Source organism: Achroia grisella, unplaced genomic scaffold, assembly GCF_030625045.1.
Source record: "Achroia grisella isolate CSIRO2021 unplaced genomic scaffold, CSIRO_AGI_Agris_v1 utg512, whole genome shotgun sequence".
Lineage (NCBI taxonomy): Eukaryota > Metazoa > Arthropoda > Insecta > Lepidoptera > Pyralidae > Achroia > Achroia grisella.
In genome coordinates, this window is record NW_026712906.1 from 3249473 (window position 1) to 3268906 (window position 19434).

General features: G+C 33.7%; 1 protein-coding gene across 1 annotated transcript; it reads left to right on the forward strand.

Moving 5' to 3' along the window:
* Positions 1-145: 145 nt before the first annotated feature.
* On the forward strand, positions 146-15512 carry LOC131846691 (SWI/SNF-related matrix-associated actin-dependent regulator of chromatin subfamily A containing DEAD/H box 1 homolog). Its single transcript, XM_059196054.1, has 16 exons — positions 146-450; positions 2666-2886; positions 3315-3631; positions 4284-4452; positions 5027-5211; positions 6124-6317; positions 6856-6991; positions 8851-8986; positions 9703-9840; positions 10314-10553; positions 11016-11117; positions 11842-11967; positions 12305-12516; positions 13185-13340; positions 13758-13888; positions 15220-15512. Exons 1-16 carry the CDS (start codon positions 330-332, stop codon positions 15294-15296), a joined length of 2661 nt encoding a protein of 886 aa, XP_059052037.1. The 5' UTR covers positions 146-329; the 3' UTR covers positions 15297-15512.
* Positions 15513-19434: the final 3922 nt, after the last annotated feature.

The window sequence follows — 19434 nt, forward strand, 5'->3', positions numbered from 1 at the left end:
CCTAATATTGATGATTGTTATTGCCTACTTATCACATTTATTGTATTTCTATTGGTCAAACTATGGATGTCAAGTTTGACATATTGTATAATTGACTTTTTTAAAATGATATTCAGTTCGTTTCGTTCTGTTCCACTGTGTATTTTAAATTCGTTCCATAAATTTGGTTTCGTTCAGTCTCGCGGATAAAAATGGCTGTATTGTTGATCGCAATCATTGCTCCTTTTTAAAGACTTAATATTCTCGTAAATTTAACTTATTTAATGATTCTTGAACATTAACAATTTGTAGTTTTTGTATCGTGCTGTTTTTTATATTTCTTTCACAATATGTCGGATAGTAACAATTCAAACGGGATGAGCTTCTTGAGGCAGTATAGGTTTCAGAGGAAACCAAATGCGACAGGGACCAGTATGCCAGTCACGGTTACGTCGGCACCCTCCAGTTCCCGTGAGTAAACTTATATGTGTTTGATGGAAATATCTATGAATTGTTAGCACGTGCCTGCTACTGCCGACAGTGCCACGAGGCGAGGAGTTCTGAGCTTGTTCAGTGACCCTCACTTGTCAAGGTTCTGTTTTTTGTGTGCCGGCACTTATTAGTGCTCTGGTACTTGCAACTTACTCTACTACATTGTATATTATTGTTATACGATTTCATAATATATATATATAATGATTGATTGGAAATCAATAAAAATGTTATAACATATTACTTATTTATTGAGTAATTACACCATAATTACTACTATATCTGTGGTTATTGGTATTTTGAATTTGGAAATCGATTATGGAAGTGAAAACACTTGTTGTCAAGCTGTGAAAGTTTGACAAACCTTTCACACATAAACGTGAATACATACCATCATAATGCAAGTATTATCCATTGCTATCTGCTGTGGGAAATATTGAGAAAATATAGTATCCTAGCATGGTGTGGTCTAGAAGAACACATAATACACAAAGTACAAAAAGAAATCTGTCTATAGAATACAAAGAAACATAATCAAACAAAGAGAAATTATACTTTTCATACCTACTACCATTTTACATACCATACACCATACATTGACACAAGGGTGGATAGGGGCTTGTTAGTAATGTGGACTGATGACCTCATAGCTAGTAATATACCAAGCTTTATTGGTTCTTCCTGAAAAACATTGTGATAAATTCCTGGTGAATTTACTGCTAACTGACCTGCTCTCATGTTCATCTTATTATCCACTGGTGCCCTGTCAGTGTAAACCTTGAGAGTAGGCGGGTGCACAATTCCATTATCATCCACAAAAAACTTGAGGCCTGGAAAGGGGATTGTTAGCAATGTGGTGTGATGAATGATACCTTGTCCAGTTGACCTCCACATGGTTCCCTCTGAAAATAATGCTGTTAATGGTTAAAAGGATTTACCTGATAATTTCCTAGTGAATTTGTCACAATGGGCCAACTGACCTCATGTTCAACTTATCATCATCTGCTGGTATCTGGTCAGCATAATCTGTTGGTGGCATATATAAAAAACTTTGACACTCACCCAATCCAGAAACTGGAGAGTAATAGTAATTAAAATTGCTAATAATGTCATCTTCTTTTTGTACAACATTCCTACTCTACTTCTGCTTATCAATAACACTATACCTTTTCTGCATTTTCTTAAATACTCTTCTTGTCTCTCCTCTCTTCTAATCTTCTCTACTCTCCTTTCTTTTCTCTCCTCTCCTCTCTCTCCTTCTCTAATCTCTAATACTATCTGTATGCTAGAATTGCTTTTCACTTTAAGTTGTAAAATATTATGAAGGAGAGTACATCATTGGCACATAAAAATAATATATATTTTTATTCAGCCTTTCTCAAATGTCTTTTATTCCTAACTTAATTGCAACATGAAATTCCAAACCAGTATGATATTTGAACCTTCATGAAATAGTAGAGCATAAATAATATTCCTTTTTAAAAGGCTGACAATTCTCCACACTTGTGGGCAGCAGTAATCAGATGTTCTACAAGTCCCTTATGTTTTAAAAACATGATCACATGTATTAATTTAACTTTAATTCTTTAATTGACTTTTTTATACATGCAATCAGTCTTTCAAACTACAAAAACATTAATTTACCATTATAAAATCTCATGAGAGGTGATTTTCAATTGACATTCCGGCTTATGCCAGGTTGTTGAAGTCTGGTACTTTATGTCTCTTTATATATGTCACAGATATTCCAACTTTTGCCAGGTTGTTGAAGTCTGGTACTTTATGTCTCTTTAAGACGATGGAGAATCCAGTCACAGATATTCCAACTTTTGTCAAGTTGTTGAAGTCTGATATTTGTTGTTGTTGAAGTCTCTTATATATGTCACTAGCTACTCACCCCGGCTTCGGACGGGTGTACTTGTATTATATATATAAATATTCTTTTCTTTTGAATCACTCGTATCTGTTATAAAAAAAACTGCTTCAAAATCTGTTGCATAGTTTTAAAGATTTAATCATATATAGGGATGGACAGACAGAGAGTTTGTGTTATACTATGTAATAATCAACCATTGTCAGTTGAACAGCAAGTTTTATGACTTAAAACTTTTGGCAGATTAACTACTAGCCTCATAGGTATGAGTGGATTAATTTTTTTTTTCTCATATTTTATGATTTCTGTTTTTTTTTGTAGACACAATAGTTAGGATGCCAGCACCGAATGCAATAAATAGAAATGGTCCAATTGTATATAAACGCATCAGGATTCAGGACTCCGATTCAGATGATCCAGCGACACCAACAAAGAAGCCAGCGGTTGACACAAACAAACCTGCTGAGACTGAGCTCAGTACGGCTATTAGAGAAAGGCGATTTAGGAATATGCTGCAAATGTTCCCTGAAATTGCACCATTAGTAAGGAATAATTATTTTATATACTATATAGATCAATATTATGTATTTAAATAAATCAATAGTATGTATTTATAAACAAGAATATAATGCTTTAATAATATATAAATATAATAATAGGACAATTCACACAGCTAAAATTTTTTTATTAAAATCTACATGAAATTATAGATATGAAAATATATTGTTAGAATTCATATTGACCACAATTTCTATAAACAATTATTTCATAACATGTATTGCAAAAGTCAATTAGGAATTATAGATCATATTAGATACTAAATTACATTGATGTTTAAAACTAACAGTTTATAATCTATACTAATTTAGTATATCCTTCCATGTGAAACAAAAATTATTTTATTCTAGACATCTTATAAAAATATATGCCAAGATTTGTTTAATTTTAATTTTTGTCAACTAATTTGCAGTTTGTCAAAGATATATTAGTGAAACATGGTTGGAATGAAGAACGTGCAAGAGATGAACTTTTAAAGTATGACCCTGAGAGTAATGATCGGGGTTCAGGTGGATCCAGCTACTTCCCTCGACCTGGAAACTCGGGCTTGAAGAAGTCTAACGGGAACTTGAACATTATTAGGATGACAAGTGTGTCTAAACCTAATATTGGGGTGGTTGTGAGGAAACCCTTACCCCATAAGGGTGGTAGGGGCACGCAGGGTAGTAGTGGAAGTGAGGATGAAGACTATGGTGTTAGGAAAGGAAAAGATGACAGGGTATATGATAGGTAAGTAAGTTTATTAACCACATATATTTACTTATTTAAATTTGGGGTCATTTATACATGTAATAGTAAGAAAATGAAGGTAGGTATCTGCAATCAGTACTGGTACTATAAGAGGTGAGTTGTTGGTAGTGGGCGTGGGAGGATCTCTATCCTTTGACTAGCTATTCCAACTAGCTAGAAATCTTTCATCCAGCTCAAGGATATTTATATTTCAATCTTTTTGCTGGGTTGTTTAGAAGTTTTGAGCTAATTCGTTTGGGTGAATCTTATATTTGATTTGATTTCCCAATTTCTTCCCTGACTGTAATGCTGGCAAAGTAAGAAAATGATGGAATCATGTTTTATTTATTATTATTGGAATCCGGATATTTCAGCAGTGTTACAACTCAATAATAATAAATAAAAAAAGTAAAATACCCTTGTTTTTTTTATTTTGCTGACGACCCACTAGTTAAGCTATTGATGTAAGAGATCTTAGTCATGATAATGGACACCATTATCTCTTGCCTCTATACTCTATAGTAATATTCCTAACAAGCACTTTTTTTAAGGCATGGAAATATTATTTAACTACCTGCGACTGTGTTCCCATGGAATTATCTACTGTATTCCATCTACAGTACCTGTTTAGTAATCCAATTTAATATTTCAGTGACGATTCTGATAATGATATTTCGGATGATCTTATTGGTGATAAGAAGAAAGTGTTCGAGTTCCTTAACAATAGTAACCTGAATGAACTGTCTCTACTGAGCGGGTGTTCGCAGAAGAAAGCGGACGCAATCATCGCCCAGAGACCATTCAAAGGCTGGCTAGATATGGTATGTTATTGCTTAATTTTTATTGAAATCATATTTAGACATGTCACAGTCAAACAGAGATCGAAATTAACGACGCCCCGAGCCGAGGATCAATTCCAAACCAAGATTAAAATCATATTCGATAGCCAAAAGTTAGCCGCTCCATAAGTCCTTCCGCGGCTTTGGATGCCATCTCACGCTTTCTATCGTATGGTGAAGCTGTAAAGTCCAGGTGCTTTTATATTATGATGTTGGCAAACAGGTTTCATTCTGATTGGCCTATCTGATTCACCATCAGACGCCTGTGACACCAGAGATACATTTTGCCGATCCTTAATTAATATTATAATTATTAAGGTTATTTACCGTAATAATTATATACTTAACTAGCAAAATTGTTTAATTTAATACATTTATTTACATTGTTAAGTGGGTCTTAACATGAATAATTTTTTGATGAATAAATGATAATATTACCTTTTCTACGTTTCGACTAGGTTGCACTAGCCGTGGCTACGAGCCACGCACTGCAATCGCAATAATGTGGACGAAACGCGAAAGTTAAAAAATAAATATTATAATTATTCTCCATTAGGTAGAAAAATTCAATAGCAACAAGATGCTGAGCACGGACTTATTAAACTCTACACAAGAGCTGCTCTCGACAAGAAATAACATACAACGCCTGATGAAGAAATGCGTGGGGCTGGCACAACAGCTGGAAGCTGCAGTCGCGGCCGGCGTAACCAGGTTGAAACAACCGAACATATTAGATTCCAGGTAAGTGAGTGTGTAGTGTGATGATTATTACCTCACAATTGTAGCGTCCCCTCCGATCGATCCCCCGTCAAATTCGAACGGGGATCGAAATTATGACGGCCTGAGCCGAGGTTCGAACCCCCTAGCGGTGCCCTCAGACTAAAATTGTGTCCGTCAGCCGGGAGTTAGCCTTCAGCCGCTCCGTAAATCTTTTCGCGGGTTTGGAATGCCATCTACACTCGGCCTCTATTGTCCGGTGAAGCTGCAAAGGCCAGTTGCAGCCAACAGCATTAGAGTAGTCCGAAAAAAAAAACACTTTAGAGTCATGTATATAGTAGCTGACCCGCGCATCCTGATCTGCATAGCAATTACTTTGTCATTATATTTCTCCGAATTTACGTAATATCTTTTTAAATTATAACCTATGTGTTATTATGATTTAGTTATTGTCGATCGCAACTATATTATGTCCTAACTTCCAAGTCGCCTGTTTCCGCAATTGTATTTTAAATATTATTTAAAGGACTAATGAAACATTTCCTGACTATTGAACACATCTAATACTGTGGATTTCTGTAGTTATTTAATTGCATTTCTTTTAATGAAGAGTGTAATGATTTTGGGATCCCTCCAGTGGATAATAGGGATAATTACAACGGAATTTTGGTGTCACATATCTTTAATTTCTTTAGATTTTTTTTGACTCCCTCGGCGGTTTAACTGTTTAGTACACTGTTTTTCTTCCGACGGTCGCGGGTTCGACTCCTCGCAGGGTGCAAACATTCGTATTCATGAGTGACATGACTGTTCGGTCTTGCTGTTTTCGATGTATATTAAAAAAAATCTAAGTATTTATATCAGTTGTCTAGTACCCATAACAAGCTCTGTTTACTGTCCAGGGTTCTTTATTTATATACTTATTTATTATTTCAGTTTGAAACTAGCCCCGTACCAGTTGGTGGGGCTGAACTGGCTCGCTGTACTACACAAGCAGGCCGTGTCGGGTATACTAGCGGATGAGATGGGGCTCGGAAAGACTGTGCAAGTGATAGCTTTCCTCGCACATTTGAAGGAGACGGGGCAGGCGCGTGGGACGCATTTGATCGTTGTACCTGCGTCTACACTGGGTAAGAGATACTAATAATATCACCATCACCATCATCATCGTCATCATCGTCATCGACATCATCATCATCGACATCATCATCATCATCATTTCGGCCCGGAAAACGTCCACTCCACATAAGCGTCCCCCAAAAAAAAGGGCGAAGAGGTAATCTCATTGCTAACATATTAGCTCGAGCTCCACGCGGTCCCCTATGGAAACCGTAATATAGCGGATAATTCTTTGTGAATTCGTCACGATGCTCTAACTGGCCTAACTTCCTACTCATCTTATCATCTCCCTGGTGCCCTGCCAGCGTAGGCTGTTTGCGCAGGCGAGTGCACCATTCCATTGTCATTGATTAACTCTTATTAATATTATAAACTTGAAAGTTTGTGAGTAACGATGGATGTTTGTTCCTCTTTCACCTAAAAACCACTGAACGGATTTTTATGAAACTTTACAGTAATATAGCTTTTACATCAGAATAACATATAGGCTATAAATGTCCTTCATACCTTGTTGTAAATCCATCTTTATCAGCAAATGTAATATTGCAGACAACTGGAGCGGGGAGTTAGCACGTTGGTGCCCGTCATTACGCGTCAGCAAATACTACGGCCCGCCTGAGGAGCGAAGGCTGCTTCGGATAGAGTACGCCAAGCACCTCAGCAATTACGATGTCGTTCTGACCACGTATGTACTGTTTATAGTTCACTTGATATATTATATAGTACATGTGTATAAACCCTGGACAATTCACATAGCGCCATCTAGTCCCAAACTAAGCAGAGCTTGGGTACTAGGAAACTTATTAAAATACATTTTTTTGTATACAAATACTAACTATCATAATCATGGATACAAATGTTAGTACCGTGCGAGGAATCTAACTTCTATAAAGTGTACCTATGATGCAGAATAAAAGACTGGACTGTAAATTTTTGTAATACAAAGAACTGTAATGATACAGTGGGTTGCCAAATTAATAGGGACAGTCACGAAATATTCGTTTTTTGTAAAACATTGGTCTATAATTAATTAAAAACGTCACTTTAGGCTATAATTATATTTAATAATATCAGGCACATATCTTATAATGAATTTAGACTATAATAATTTAATATTTGAACAACTAGAAAATATAAACAAGTATAATAAAAATGATGATGGGAAATTATTAGTATTTTGTCACATTTCCTTTTGCTTCTATCAGTGCTTGAATCCGCCTCGGCATACTTTCAATACACTGTTTAGCACTTTCTTTTATTTTGGGATTGTGAAACCATACATTTATTAATTTTTCAATTAGTTTTACTTTGGTAGTTATGATTTCCTTAGCAATTTCCGCCTTGGTAATTTCCCACAAGTTTTCTATGGGATTCATATCAGGAGAATTGCCAGGCCAAGGTAAAACTGGAATGTTGTGGTCTTCCAAAAATTTGGTTACACTCCTCGCTTTATGACATGGAGCTGAATCATGCATAAACACGAATTCCTCCCCATTCGGGAACCATTCCTGAAGTTGCGGCAACAGGCGAGTTTCTAATACTTGCTTGTATTGGTCCTGTCTCATGGTTCCCTGGACGATATAGAGGCGCCCAACTCCTTTTGCGCTGATGACAGACCATACCATTATTTTTACAGGGTGTTTAATTCGTTCCACTATGCAATCAGGATGAAATTTCTCGCCTGGGCGCCGCCTCACGAAGTTACTTTTGTTGGCCAGAATTTCAAAAGTTGACTCGTCTGAGAAACATACCTAAAAAAATATAGAAAAATAATATATGAAACTATATTATACATTTTTGTAAATATGATTTTATATAACACAAATAAAATTAACCATAGAACTGACCTTATGTTCCTTCAACAGTGCCAACCTTCGCTATACAGTTCTTTTTGAAACACGTATTCCAGATTCCTGTACTATCTGAGTTAAAACCCAGCACTTTTCTTTCTGTTTTGCAAGCAGATATCTCGAATTTTCCTATCGGAACGTGTTGTTGTGATACGTTTTCTGCCACATTTGCCTTTTCTTTTGGGCGAAAGTGGCTGATTTTGATCTAAATTTATTTTTATTTTATTGACGGCAGATTTCGATATCCCGGCCAGTTGTGCTATCATCCTCTGAGAGTGATTTGTGTGTAGGAGAAGGGTTTTAACCTCGGATTTTTTTTCTCGGAGTCCAATCTACCCCTCGACCCATAGCCAAAGCTGAAAATATAAAAATAAATTAAAATTGTTCTAAAATCCGCTCCAAAATACTTTAATTTTAATTATAGTAAAATATTACTTACTTGCAGGTATTGATTATTTCACAAAACCACTAAAGAACTGTTTAAAAGAATAATTTACGTGTTTCACTTTTACACGTCATTAAAATATATTTCCAAAATAAATAAATCTCTCAGCACTTGAAATTCACTTTGAATTTGAGTTAAGAACATAAAAACATATCAGCAAAAAACTTTTACCACTTAAAAACGTAGTCAAGACCACTTGAAGAACAAAAATTATAAAAAATGTTAATGGCAACCCACTGTATGTTACAGTTACACAATGGTGAGCAGTTGTCCCGAGGAGCGCAAGATGTTCCGCATCACGCCCATGCACTACGTAATATACGACGAGGCGCATATGCTCAAGAACATGTCAACACAGAGATACGACAACCTGCTCAAAATAAAGGTAAATAGAATTAGGTGGAATGGCAGATATGCTGAAGGACCACCTGATCAGAAGTGGCGATATAAATGTGGGTTGTGTTAATACATTATAAATTTTTATTAGTGTATTAGTTTTTCACATTAGTGAAAGAAGTGAAGAAATTAGTGAAATAACAATTTAGAAGAGTTTGTTTAAATTTTCAAATGAATATGGAATGATAATGATAGGGTTAGTTGTATGTACTGGTGTGACACTAGTGGATGATGGGATGAACATGATGTCATGTCAGTTAGTCTGTTGTGGAGATTTTCAAAATAATGGTGGTGGAGAAACCACCAAGTCGAGTTCGAACTGTTACATTGCTAGCAGTATTTAAAATTTATACTATTTTGGATAAATAAATAGCCGACTGGTCTCCATTATTAACAATTTCTTCATCAGCAGATAGACTTTACAACACTGGTTATGTAGCAGTTTATTTGTGTTGTAAAGTCTACGTGCATCTGTCATTCTCACAGTCGTCTTAGTGAATCAGAAGCTTTGATTTCAAAGACAAAGGAGATATGACAACAAAATTGCATAAAATTAGTTAATCTTTAAGAACTGCAGCTCATGAGAGGTCAAAACAGGCGGATGTTCTTTCAATAAGTATCTGGGTTATTAGTAATAAGATCAGTAGTAAATCCATAACCATAACCTTCTTTTTTTGTTTTAATCACTAAGTTTATTTCTTGCAGTCGAAACACCGTCTGCTGTTGACCGGCACGCCGCTGCAGAACAATCTGTTGGAGTTAATGTCGTTGTTATGCTTCGTGATGCCTCACATGTTCTCTGGGAAAACAGACGATCTTAAGAGTCTCTTCCAGAAGAATTCTGTAAGTAAAGAATAGAATAGACATTTATTCAAATAAACTTACATTTTGCTTAAATGTAAGTTTTGAATAGACTTTACTTCTTTTATTAATCTACCATTCATTCGAAATACTGCCTCATCGCAAGACGAACGAGCAAGAAACTTGCGTAAGTGCCATCGGAATGACCATGATAGTCCATGACTGATAATTATATTTAAAAAATAAACATCTTTTCTGGACGGTAACCAAAGCAACCAAGCAATGTAAATGTAAGAAATAAATGAAATAGTTAATTATGCAAAGGCACAACACATACTTTTTGTGGAACAAGTAAGGCAAGAAAGGACAAACAGTATAAAACTAAATGTAAAAAAGATCCTGTGCTTTAGTCTATGGAAAGCAAATACATAATTAAAAAAAGTCTCTTCCCAAATGTCCAAACCGTCGGAAATTTAAAAAAATTTTTTCATGTCAATTCTCTTTATATCTTCCAGAAAGCAAAAACAACAAAGAAAGCAGACGGTACTCAGGAGGACGACGTGCCAGCATTTGAACAGAGTCAAATAACTCAAGCAAAAAGGATCATGAAACCATTTGTATTGAGAAGACTGAAGCGGGATGTCCTACAGGACTTGCCCAAGAAGACCAACCACACTGAACTCTGTTCCATGTCTGAGCGGCAAGAGACTCTATACAAACAGCTTGTAACTGGGTTTTCTGCTAAGGATGGTCTTGTAAGTATTCCTCATTTAAATTTGATCTTGATACATCTGGTGTATTAGTTTAGTTTAATACATCACGTCATTGATGTGATATATTAAGATTTGTATTCAAGAATATATGTCTTTAACTTGTGTATTGATGAATACAAAAGATGCAACCCTAAATTTTCACCCTGATGGTAGATGGTAGATAATTTTGGATTTTTTATTTGACTACCAAAATATTCACTGGAAATAATTGATATGTCAAAACAATGTTTACTTGATTAGATAGTTTGTTCATATTTATTAATCTTGATACATTTATGTGAGGTCTCACATAAATGTATGTATATGTGCTTGCTATTTTTTTAAATAAAGAACAGCCCATCTTTTTCTCTAATAATTAATTTTTAATTAATTACGAACGAAATTTGAAATCTTACCTGATTACAATATTAGTTTACATGATTAATATTATGTAATAATGTACAGGTACACGCAACAACAGAGCAGAGTGGCATATCTATGATGATGGACATGAGGAAGCTAGCGAACCATCCGCTGTTACTACGGTACCACTATCAGGAGGACCAGGTGCGCATTCACTAATTTATCTTGTTTAGTTAACATTTCCAATTTCGAGAGTCTGACGGATCGTACCATCAGCGTTTGAGTAGCGCATTGGTTGATTTGAGTACTTTTTATCAACTTTTTTTAGACGTATTTTTACAATAGATATTGAGTGCCAAATATTTTTACACAACTACATAGTGAGCCTACTTGATTAAAATAAAAACTACAAGTTTTAAAAGAATGCGATAAACTTACAACATAAAAAAAAGGATATGAATTGAGAAGACAATAAATTGTTATAAAAATACTACCGAAGATAATAACTGTTTGGGGCTCACTTCTTTTGTCTTTACCTGAGATGGCAAAAGATGGAAAAAGCACCCCTTGCTGCCTACAGAGATATATTGTGTTTGTCCTAAAAGATTAGAGGATGATACCTTAGTCTTTAGAATAGAATATAAATATTTTTTATTGAAATAAACTTGAATAGTCATATATATTTTTTTCTACCGATTTTTGGTAACCATACTAATCACATCATACAATTGACATTAATTTTATAATATCCATGTATTACGTACATGATGTAACGGAATAGACAGACAATATTACATTTATATTATATATACAGAACAAGCAATGTTATCAGAAAAATCATTTAGTATTTTTGTGACATATATAAGAAATACTTAATAATCACATCAAATTAAACTAATTAATAATAATTTTGTACCGTTTTTTTCAGGTTCGCAAAATGGCAACGCGGCTGGCTAGAGACCCAACGTACAAAGAGAAGAATGAGCAGTATGTTTATGAAGATCTTATGTGCTTGTCCGACTTCCAAATACATCAGATGACACTTGTTCATAGTGTAAGTGATAATATCATATATTATACCTTAATTAATTTAAATTATAGGTTTGAACATGATTATTGTCTGCATATTTTTGTGGTTTCAAGGGGGAACTGCGTAGATTTGTAGAATTGTAGCATTATATTAAATTTAGATTCGTCATTGACACAAGTCTTTTGTATTGCTGAAGGAGTAAAAAGAGCGGACTGTGATAGATTCTCCAAAGCGTTTATTCCTTAATTGCCTTAATTGCCCAGATTTGAATTTACTGCCTTTTGGTTGTTAGCAGGGATAGTGAACCACAAGGTTACAGTACTCCCCTTAACAAATAAATTAATGCAATTTTTCCTTACAGTGCATAAGCCAATTCTCAGTTCCGGAGCACCTTATCCTCGACTCGGGGAAATTCCAAAAGTTGGACGAGATGTTGCCAAAATTGAAAGCTGACGGTCATCGGGTGCTCGTCTTCAGTCAATTCACCATGATGCTGGACATCCTGGAGCCGTACCTGGCTGCTAGAAGATACCGATACCTGCGGCTTGATGGAAGCACGGCCGTCAATGACAGGTAAAGACGCCTCACTTAAAATGTGCATGCAACGATAGCTATGTATGACAACCTGGAATTGTTATTTTTTAACTTTCGTGTTTAATACACATTATTTATATTGTTAACCGAATAATTTTATGGTAAATAAAGGTAATTGTTGCTGGCAGCTTATCAATATATATATATTTTTAAATGTTATTATATTTTGATACTATTATATTACACTTAATTTTTTTTATTTTATTGTTAGATTTTGTAATATATATGTAAAACTATTTCCTGATTTTCGATCCAGTAACAGGAATGCTTAGTGTATCCAATTTATTCATGAATTAGACTCAGAAGTATGAAGTTGGATTTCAGATTCTAATACAATACAAATAATTTGTGCTGGAATATAACTTGCAAAAATTATAAAATGAAGTGTGCTTACATATAGAGATGCATTACACTATGGTATTTCTAACGCAGTCTGTTACATGTCTGTGGCCCCAACATTATCTACTTTTGTTTTCTTAATTATCGGCTCTCAGACTCACACCACTCGTCTTTCATAGCCTTTCACATTCTCGTCGTTCATAGCCTAATAGCCGCATGACGCCAGCTGTGTGCGCTAGAGATAGCGTAATACTTCCATCTCTTTCTTACATATATTTTATATTACCGTTTTATTTTTATTCTTTTAGACAAGAGTTAATAGACCAGTACAACGCGGAGGATATCTTCGTGTTTCTGCTGTCGACCCGCGCCGGCGGGCTGGGGATCAATCTCACGGCGGCGGATACAGTCGTCATACACGATATTGACTTCAACCCATACAACGATAAACAGGCTGAGGACAGGTGAGTAATGCTTTAATATAATAATAGTTCACACAGCGCCATCTACACCCAAGCTAATATACATACATACTACACAGTACATTAATGCTATTCGATACGATATTAAGCTCAGCTTGTAGTATTATTATTAAAAAAACGTAGTATTTATATAGGTAGCCTAGTATAGACCTATATAAATACTTAGTCTGTTTTTTGTAAATACATATTATACATAGAAATCACTCAGACAATATTATCTAATAATAATAGTATAATTCCCACAGCGCTATTTAGTCATAGATTTCATGAGAACCGACCATCTGAAGTAAAGCGGTGTGCTAAACTACTAGACTACCGAAGCCGTCGTAATTATTTTATATTATAAAAAAAATGTGTACAGACAGTCTCAATAAATGCTTATATTATATGTGGACGCAGATGTCACCGGATGGGCCAGACGCGGCCGGTCACCATCTACCGGCTGCTGAGTGCTGGCACCATCGAGGAGGGTATCTACCAGGTTGCACAGGAGAAACTTAATCTCGAGAAACACGTCACAGGAGCAGATGGTATGTATCACTTTATATATACATATTTTGCTGAGATCACTAAGTTATTTTAAACCCTAACAAAACTGATACAAAGTCTGTTTTTAAGTAGCATTACCACACGCGTCAGGAAATGTTACATTGTATGATGTTATTGCAGTAGTTATTTGAGACCGTAATAAAAGTAATATAAAGTCTGTTTTTAAGTACGATTTTCAGTGGAGCACGTCAAGAAACATTTTATATAGTACTAGCTGTTCCCGCGATTTCATCTGTGTGGAATTTAAGTTTATTTTTCTAAAATTAAAGAATTTTTCTAAAATAAAAGTAGCCTAAGTTACTCCTTATTACATCGTCTACCTGCCAAAAAAGTCTCGTCAAAATCGGTCCACCCATTTTCGAGATTAGCCGGAACAAACACACCGACAGACAGACGGACAATTGTAATAATATTATTTTGGTGTATGTACCGTATTTATATTCAGACGCAAGTAATAAAAATATTTATTTTAATATTACAAACAGACACTCCAATTTTATTTATATGTATAGATATGGTGCTAACACAGTAAAAAAAGTTGAAATATTTGCTAGTTTATTTTTAAATTGGAATGGTAAATAAGCTGACAGCCCATCACATCACATGGTATGTTTTCGTTAATGTATGATAATGGAATAGTGCTCTCGCCTCCACTAACAGTTTAGGCTGGCAGGGCACCAGTGGAGGATGATAAGATTGACATAAAGTCAGATCAGTTAGTCCATCATGACAAAGTCAGACAGACAGTTACTTTCTTAAGTACGGATTATAAACTTTACGATGGGACGGCCTCGGTGGTCTAGCAGTTTAGCACACCGCTTTACTTCCGATGGTCGCGGGTTCGATTGTTAGCACGGCACAAACATTTCTATTTATGAGTATCATTGTTTGTATACGTCTGGGCGTTTTCTATGTATAATGTGTATATATTTAAGAAGATAAATTATCTAAATATTTGTATAATAGTTATCTAGTACCCATAATACACGCTTTAGCTAGCTTAGCTTAGCATAATACACTGCTAGGGGTCTATGACAGCGGTCATCTTGTTGTTTTTACTTTATGTTTTTAACACAAAACTTTACTACAGTTAGAAATTTACAAAAAAAAAGTTAGAAAGGTAAGAGTAGGAGGTCTACCCAAAACCAAAAAATATAGCAAGGGGTCTACGACACAAAAAAGTTTGGGAACCTCTGGTCTAGATGAAGTTGTGTGAATTGTACTGAGATTTTTATTATTACGATGCGGAACGCGTTTTGTGTGAACATTCATAAATATATGGATATTCATGTTTTTTTTATTGTAATTACAGAAAACGAGCCGACTGAACAAAAGAACGTGGTGCGTCTACTGTCAGTCGCTCTCGGACTGACGTCCCCAAGCAAATGATTGTTGGCAAATAAGTCGTCACAATAAAACAGTGATGTTTGTGCCCAACTTTAATTGGACTTGTATAAAACATAGTAGATACAAGATGTGAACAAACGTTTGTGCAATTAAACTATGAGCCAACATTTGTGCAAGCGACAGAGAAGATCGCATTTAGATATTGGTATGTTATGAAATTATTGTCAAATATAATTATTATATTCATTGAATAATGCAAATGTTCATGTTCTCATATGCTCGGGATATTTCATGTATGGTACAGATGTATTTATGTATATTCGCTTTGTAACGCCAATATTTTCACAAATATTTGTCCCATGTAGACATATAGATATGGGAGAGGTTAATCTGCTCTGTTTAAGAGTTATGATTATGTACAGCATTTTAGAACAGATTTGCGAATTGTGAATATTTCAATACTATTTATTCATTGTAACTGCCTGATTACGACTTGAATTCGGTGGTCTAATGGTTTAACACACTTTGCGTCCGATGGTCGCGGGTTCGATTCCTCGCTCAGTGCAAACATTTCTATTTATGAGTATGATTGTTTGTATCGGTCTGGGTTTTTTCTATATATATATTAAGTATGAATTTACAAAAAAAAGTATATATGTATTTATATCAGTTGTCTAGTACCCATAACACAAGCTCTGCTTAGCTTGGGACTAGATGGCGCTGTGTGAAGTATCCTGAAATATTCTTATTGTAAGAATGTTTTGGATATACAATATATTGTTCTAATTTTAAACATAAAATTGCACTAAAATTTCACACCTATACTTGCAATGAAATATGTACTCTATCGTAATCTGTTAAGGTACATAATTGATGTATATTATTTGTATGTATATAAAAAATGCGTCAATAACTAATTCTTTAATATTGATATATGTGACGTTAGTGACAACAATAATAGCCAAGTTAATAATCATTTATGAAATTCCATACTTTCTCTAATATATAACGATATGTTTCCAATTTATCTATGAACTCTTAATTTCAATGTTTGTATTGTATTCATGTAGGGATTATTAAATATACCTAAGCCAAAAGTATGCTCTTTCACATTAATCTCAATCAAAGTGATATCTAATATAGAGATAGCTAACACTAAAGAACGCCTAAAATATTGAAATTGTCTGACATAACGTATTAGATTTGGTGTCTTTCGTCAGCAGCGATAGGAATCTTAGACACATATATGGGGTATTTACTTTTTTGTATTATTTTGTAGGGTTTATTTAAATTTTTATAATATAGTTTTTTTTTTCATTTAGTTAATTAGTTAAACAATGGCAAAGTAATAGATTAACACAGTTTTAAATACAAAAAATAAAAAGCATATTTAGGATATAGTCATCAACACCGTTTTTCACTTTGCTTCTTGACTAAAGCTTGGAAGAAGCCTATTTTTGTAGAAGAAATGTCTAGTTTCACATACTATTTTAATTTAGTCTCTCAAAGACGAAGCCAATATCACATAAAAAGTCAGCCTTTCGGCTTGGTAGACCATTTGATTTGTAATTTATGCTTAAATTAAATATTTTTCTAGCTGCATTCTTGAATAATGTATTTAATATGACTAATTACCAATTTATTTGTGTATAAAAGTAATATAACATAAAAACAGTACTGCCTTATATGAAAACAATGTTTAAATAACAGAGATCCTATGTTATAGAATAAAACAGTTGATGTAATTTAATTAAAAGATAAAATTAATTATAATCTTTTTTCATGGTGGTTTACAATTAAACATGTGCACATTAAATAAGTTGTATAAAATAGTCAATGTAATTTAATTAATATTATAAATTTAATCAGTTTTCAAGGTTATTACACACACAATTAAACATGTATGCATTAAATAAGCTGGATAAAACAGTTGATGCAATTTAATGCAAAGATAAAATTTTAATTAAATAAAATTTCCTGAAATCTATTCGTCTAACAGCGTCGAAATAGCGGGAGCTCATAAAGAATATACTAATAAATATCTCAAAATGATTTATTTCCATTATTGTAATAATTCTGAAGCCTGTATTAATATATTATTATAGCATTACTATGATTACTGAATTATATATTGATTATTTTATTCGATTAATGTAACCATATGTAAAAACGATAATATTTATAAAGTCTTTATATATTTACGTAATATTCTTTATTGTTATGACTCTCTATATCAATTATATATATTTTTTATATATTGCAATGACAAAACATTGCAATATATAAATATATATATATATATAAACGTACCACATATAGATATTTTTAGCATGTATTTTCTAAACTTGCATTGCTCACTTTTTTTATAAGCATTTCTTATTTCGACTATTAGGTTTTTTAATTAAACTACCGGATGTAATCATTTATATATGTCTTTATCTTTACATAGTATATAACAAGTCGCCGCCGCTGTCTATTCACTAATATCTTTTAAATAACGCAACGGATTTTAATGCAGATTGCAGCAATTTATAGAGGAATCAAGACGAAGATTTATATGTATAATACATGTGTGTTATAGTATAGAACAAGCCGAAACATTCAAAGGTGTGTAATGCATCCGTGCCAAGTCGGGACCTGTCGCTAGTATATTATATATATAGTTGTATAATTTTATATATTACATTCTCAAAACATGCGCTGTAAAGTAAATACAGATTATACTTCGTATTGAAAATATCATAATATAGTATGATGATATAATTATACATAGTTGATCTTTCTGATGTAAATATATTTATTTCGTGCCGTAAATGTTTTGTCACTCTCTTGCAAATTAGGAAAATAGCTCAAAGGAAAAGGATGAATGGACTTCAAAATCTAAAATATAATCTTCATTGTAAAAATGTTTTGTATAAATATGATATACGCTGTATTGTAATGTTCTATGTATATAACATATAACTATATGTATTTTATTACGCCGTGATTTTTTTGTTCTACAGTGTTGTACTATAAACAAACAATTTGTATTATTATTTACAGAGGTAGTCTTTGTATTTCGTTTCTTTTTCACAAGCTGTTTGCTTCTTTAGAGAGAGATGTAACATTTAAAGTACAGGTTGCAAAGTTCTAACGACATATTCCTCAATTAGATGTTACTCGTGACTAGTAAAGCAAATCTGCAAATAGTAGTGAGTTTTTCATACCAACCAAGTTGTTTGGATTTATTTATCCATGGTTTGTGTGTAGTAAAACAATATTTTTATTCGTCAAGGGAAATTTAGTATAGATAAAAACTATAAGCAATCTCTTATAGATAACCTTCAGAAAAGGAAACTATTCCACGTGTAAAATTTCTTAAGTTTTCACTTGCTATATCTGTAAGTATATCTGCATAAAGGATCAGTCATAAATGGTATACTGAATTAAAAGCCAAACATGGTATTCATGATAGTGAGCTGAGGTATTTATTTTCGCACTAATATATAAGTATACTAGCTGTGCCCGCGGTTTCACCTGCGTTAAATATCAATATATATTTCAATAAAAAATATAGCCTATGTATTCTGTTACATAAGCTAAATTATTGTAAAGTTTCATCAAAATCCGTTCAGAAGTTTTTGCGTGAGAGGAACAGACATCCATACTCACAAACTTTCGCGTTTATAATGTTATTAAGATTAAAATACGGGATGAGGCGAGAACCTGGTACCGACACGATATCTTCACCCGAAAAAAGACTTCCGTATGAAGTCGAAATAATTATCGCGAAAGTTGCTTAAAAAAAGCACAGTGGATAATTGAAAATAATATTTCAAACCTTCCTTCTAGCTATATTGTCTTTTACCAATTTAGTATGAAATTTAGTGAAATTTCCACATTATTTCTTGGTGAATGTGTTTCATTTAAATGAGTACTTTATCTCGCTTTTGGAAAACCTTAATTCTAACTACACGGTCACGTGATCAATTGTAATATGAAAACTTAAATTAGTTACTTACAAATTTCCACTTTACTTCTTGGTGGATGTGGTTCAGTTTAAGCAGTATTTTATCTGGCTTTTGACATGGTACACCATTTACTACTAAACCTGTATAACAACGTATACAAACTGAGATGATGGGTCTGAATTATCTTAAATATAAGTTGGTTGGTTGCATTATAATATTATTTGCTT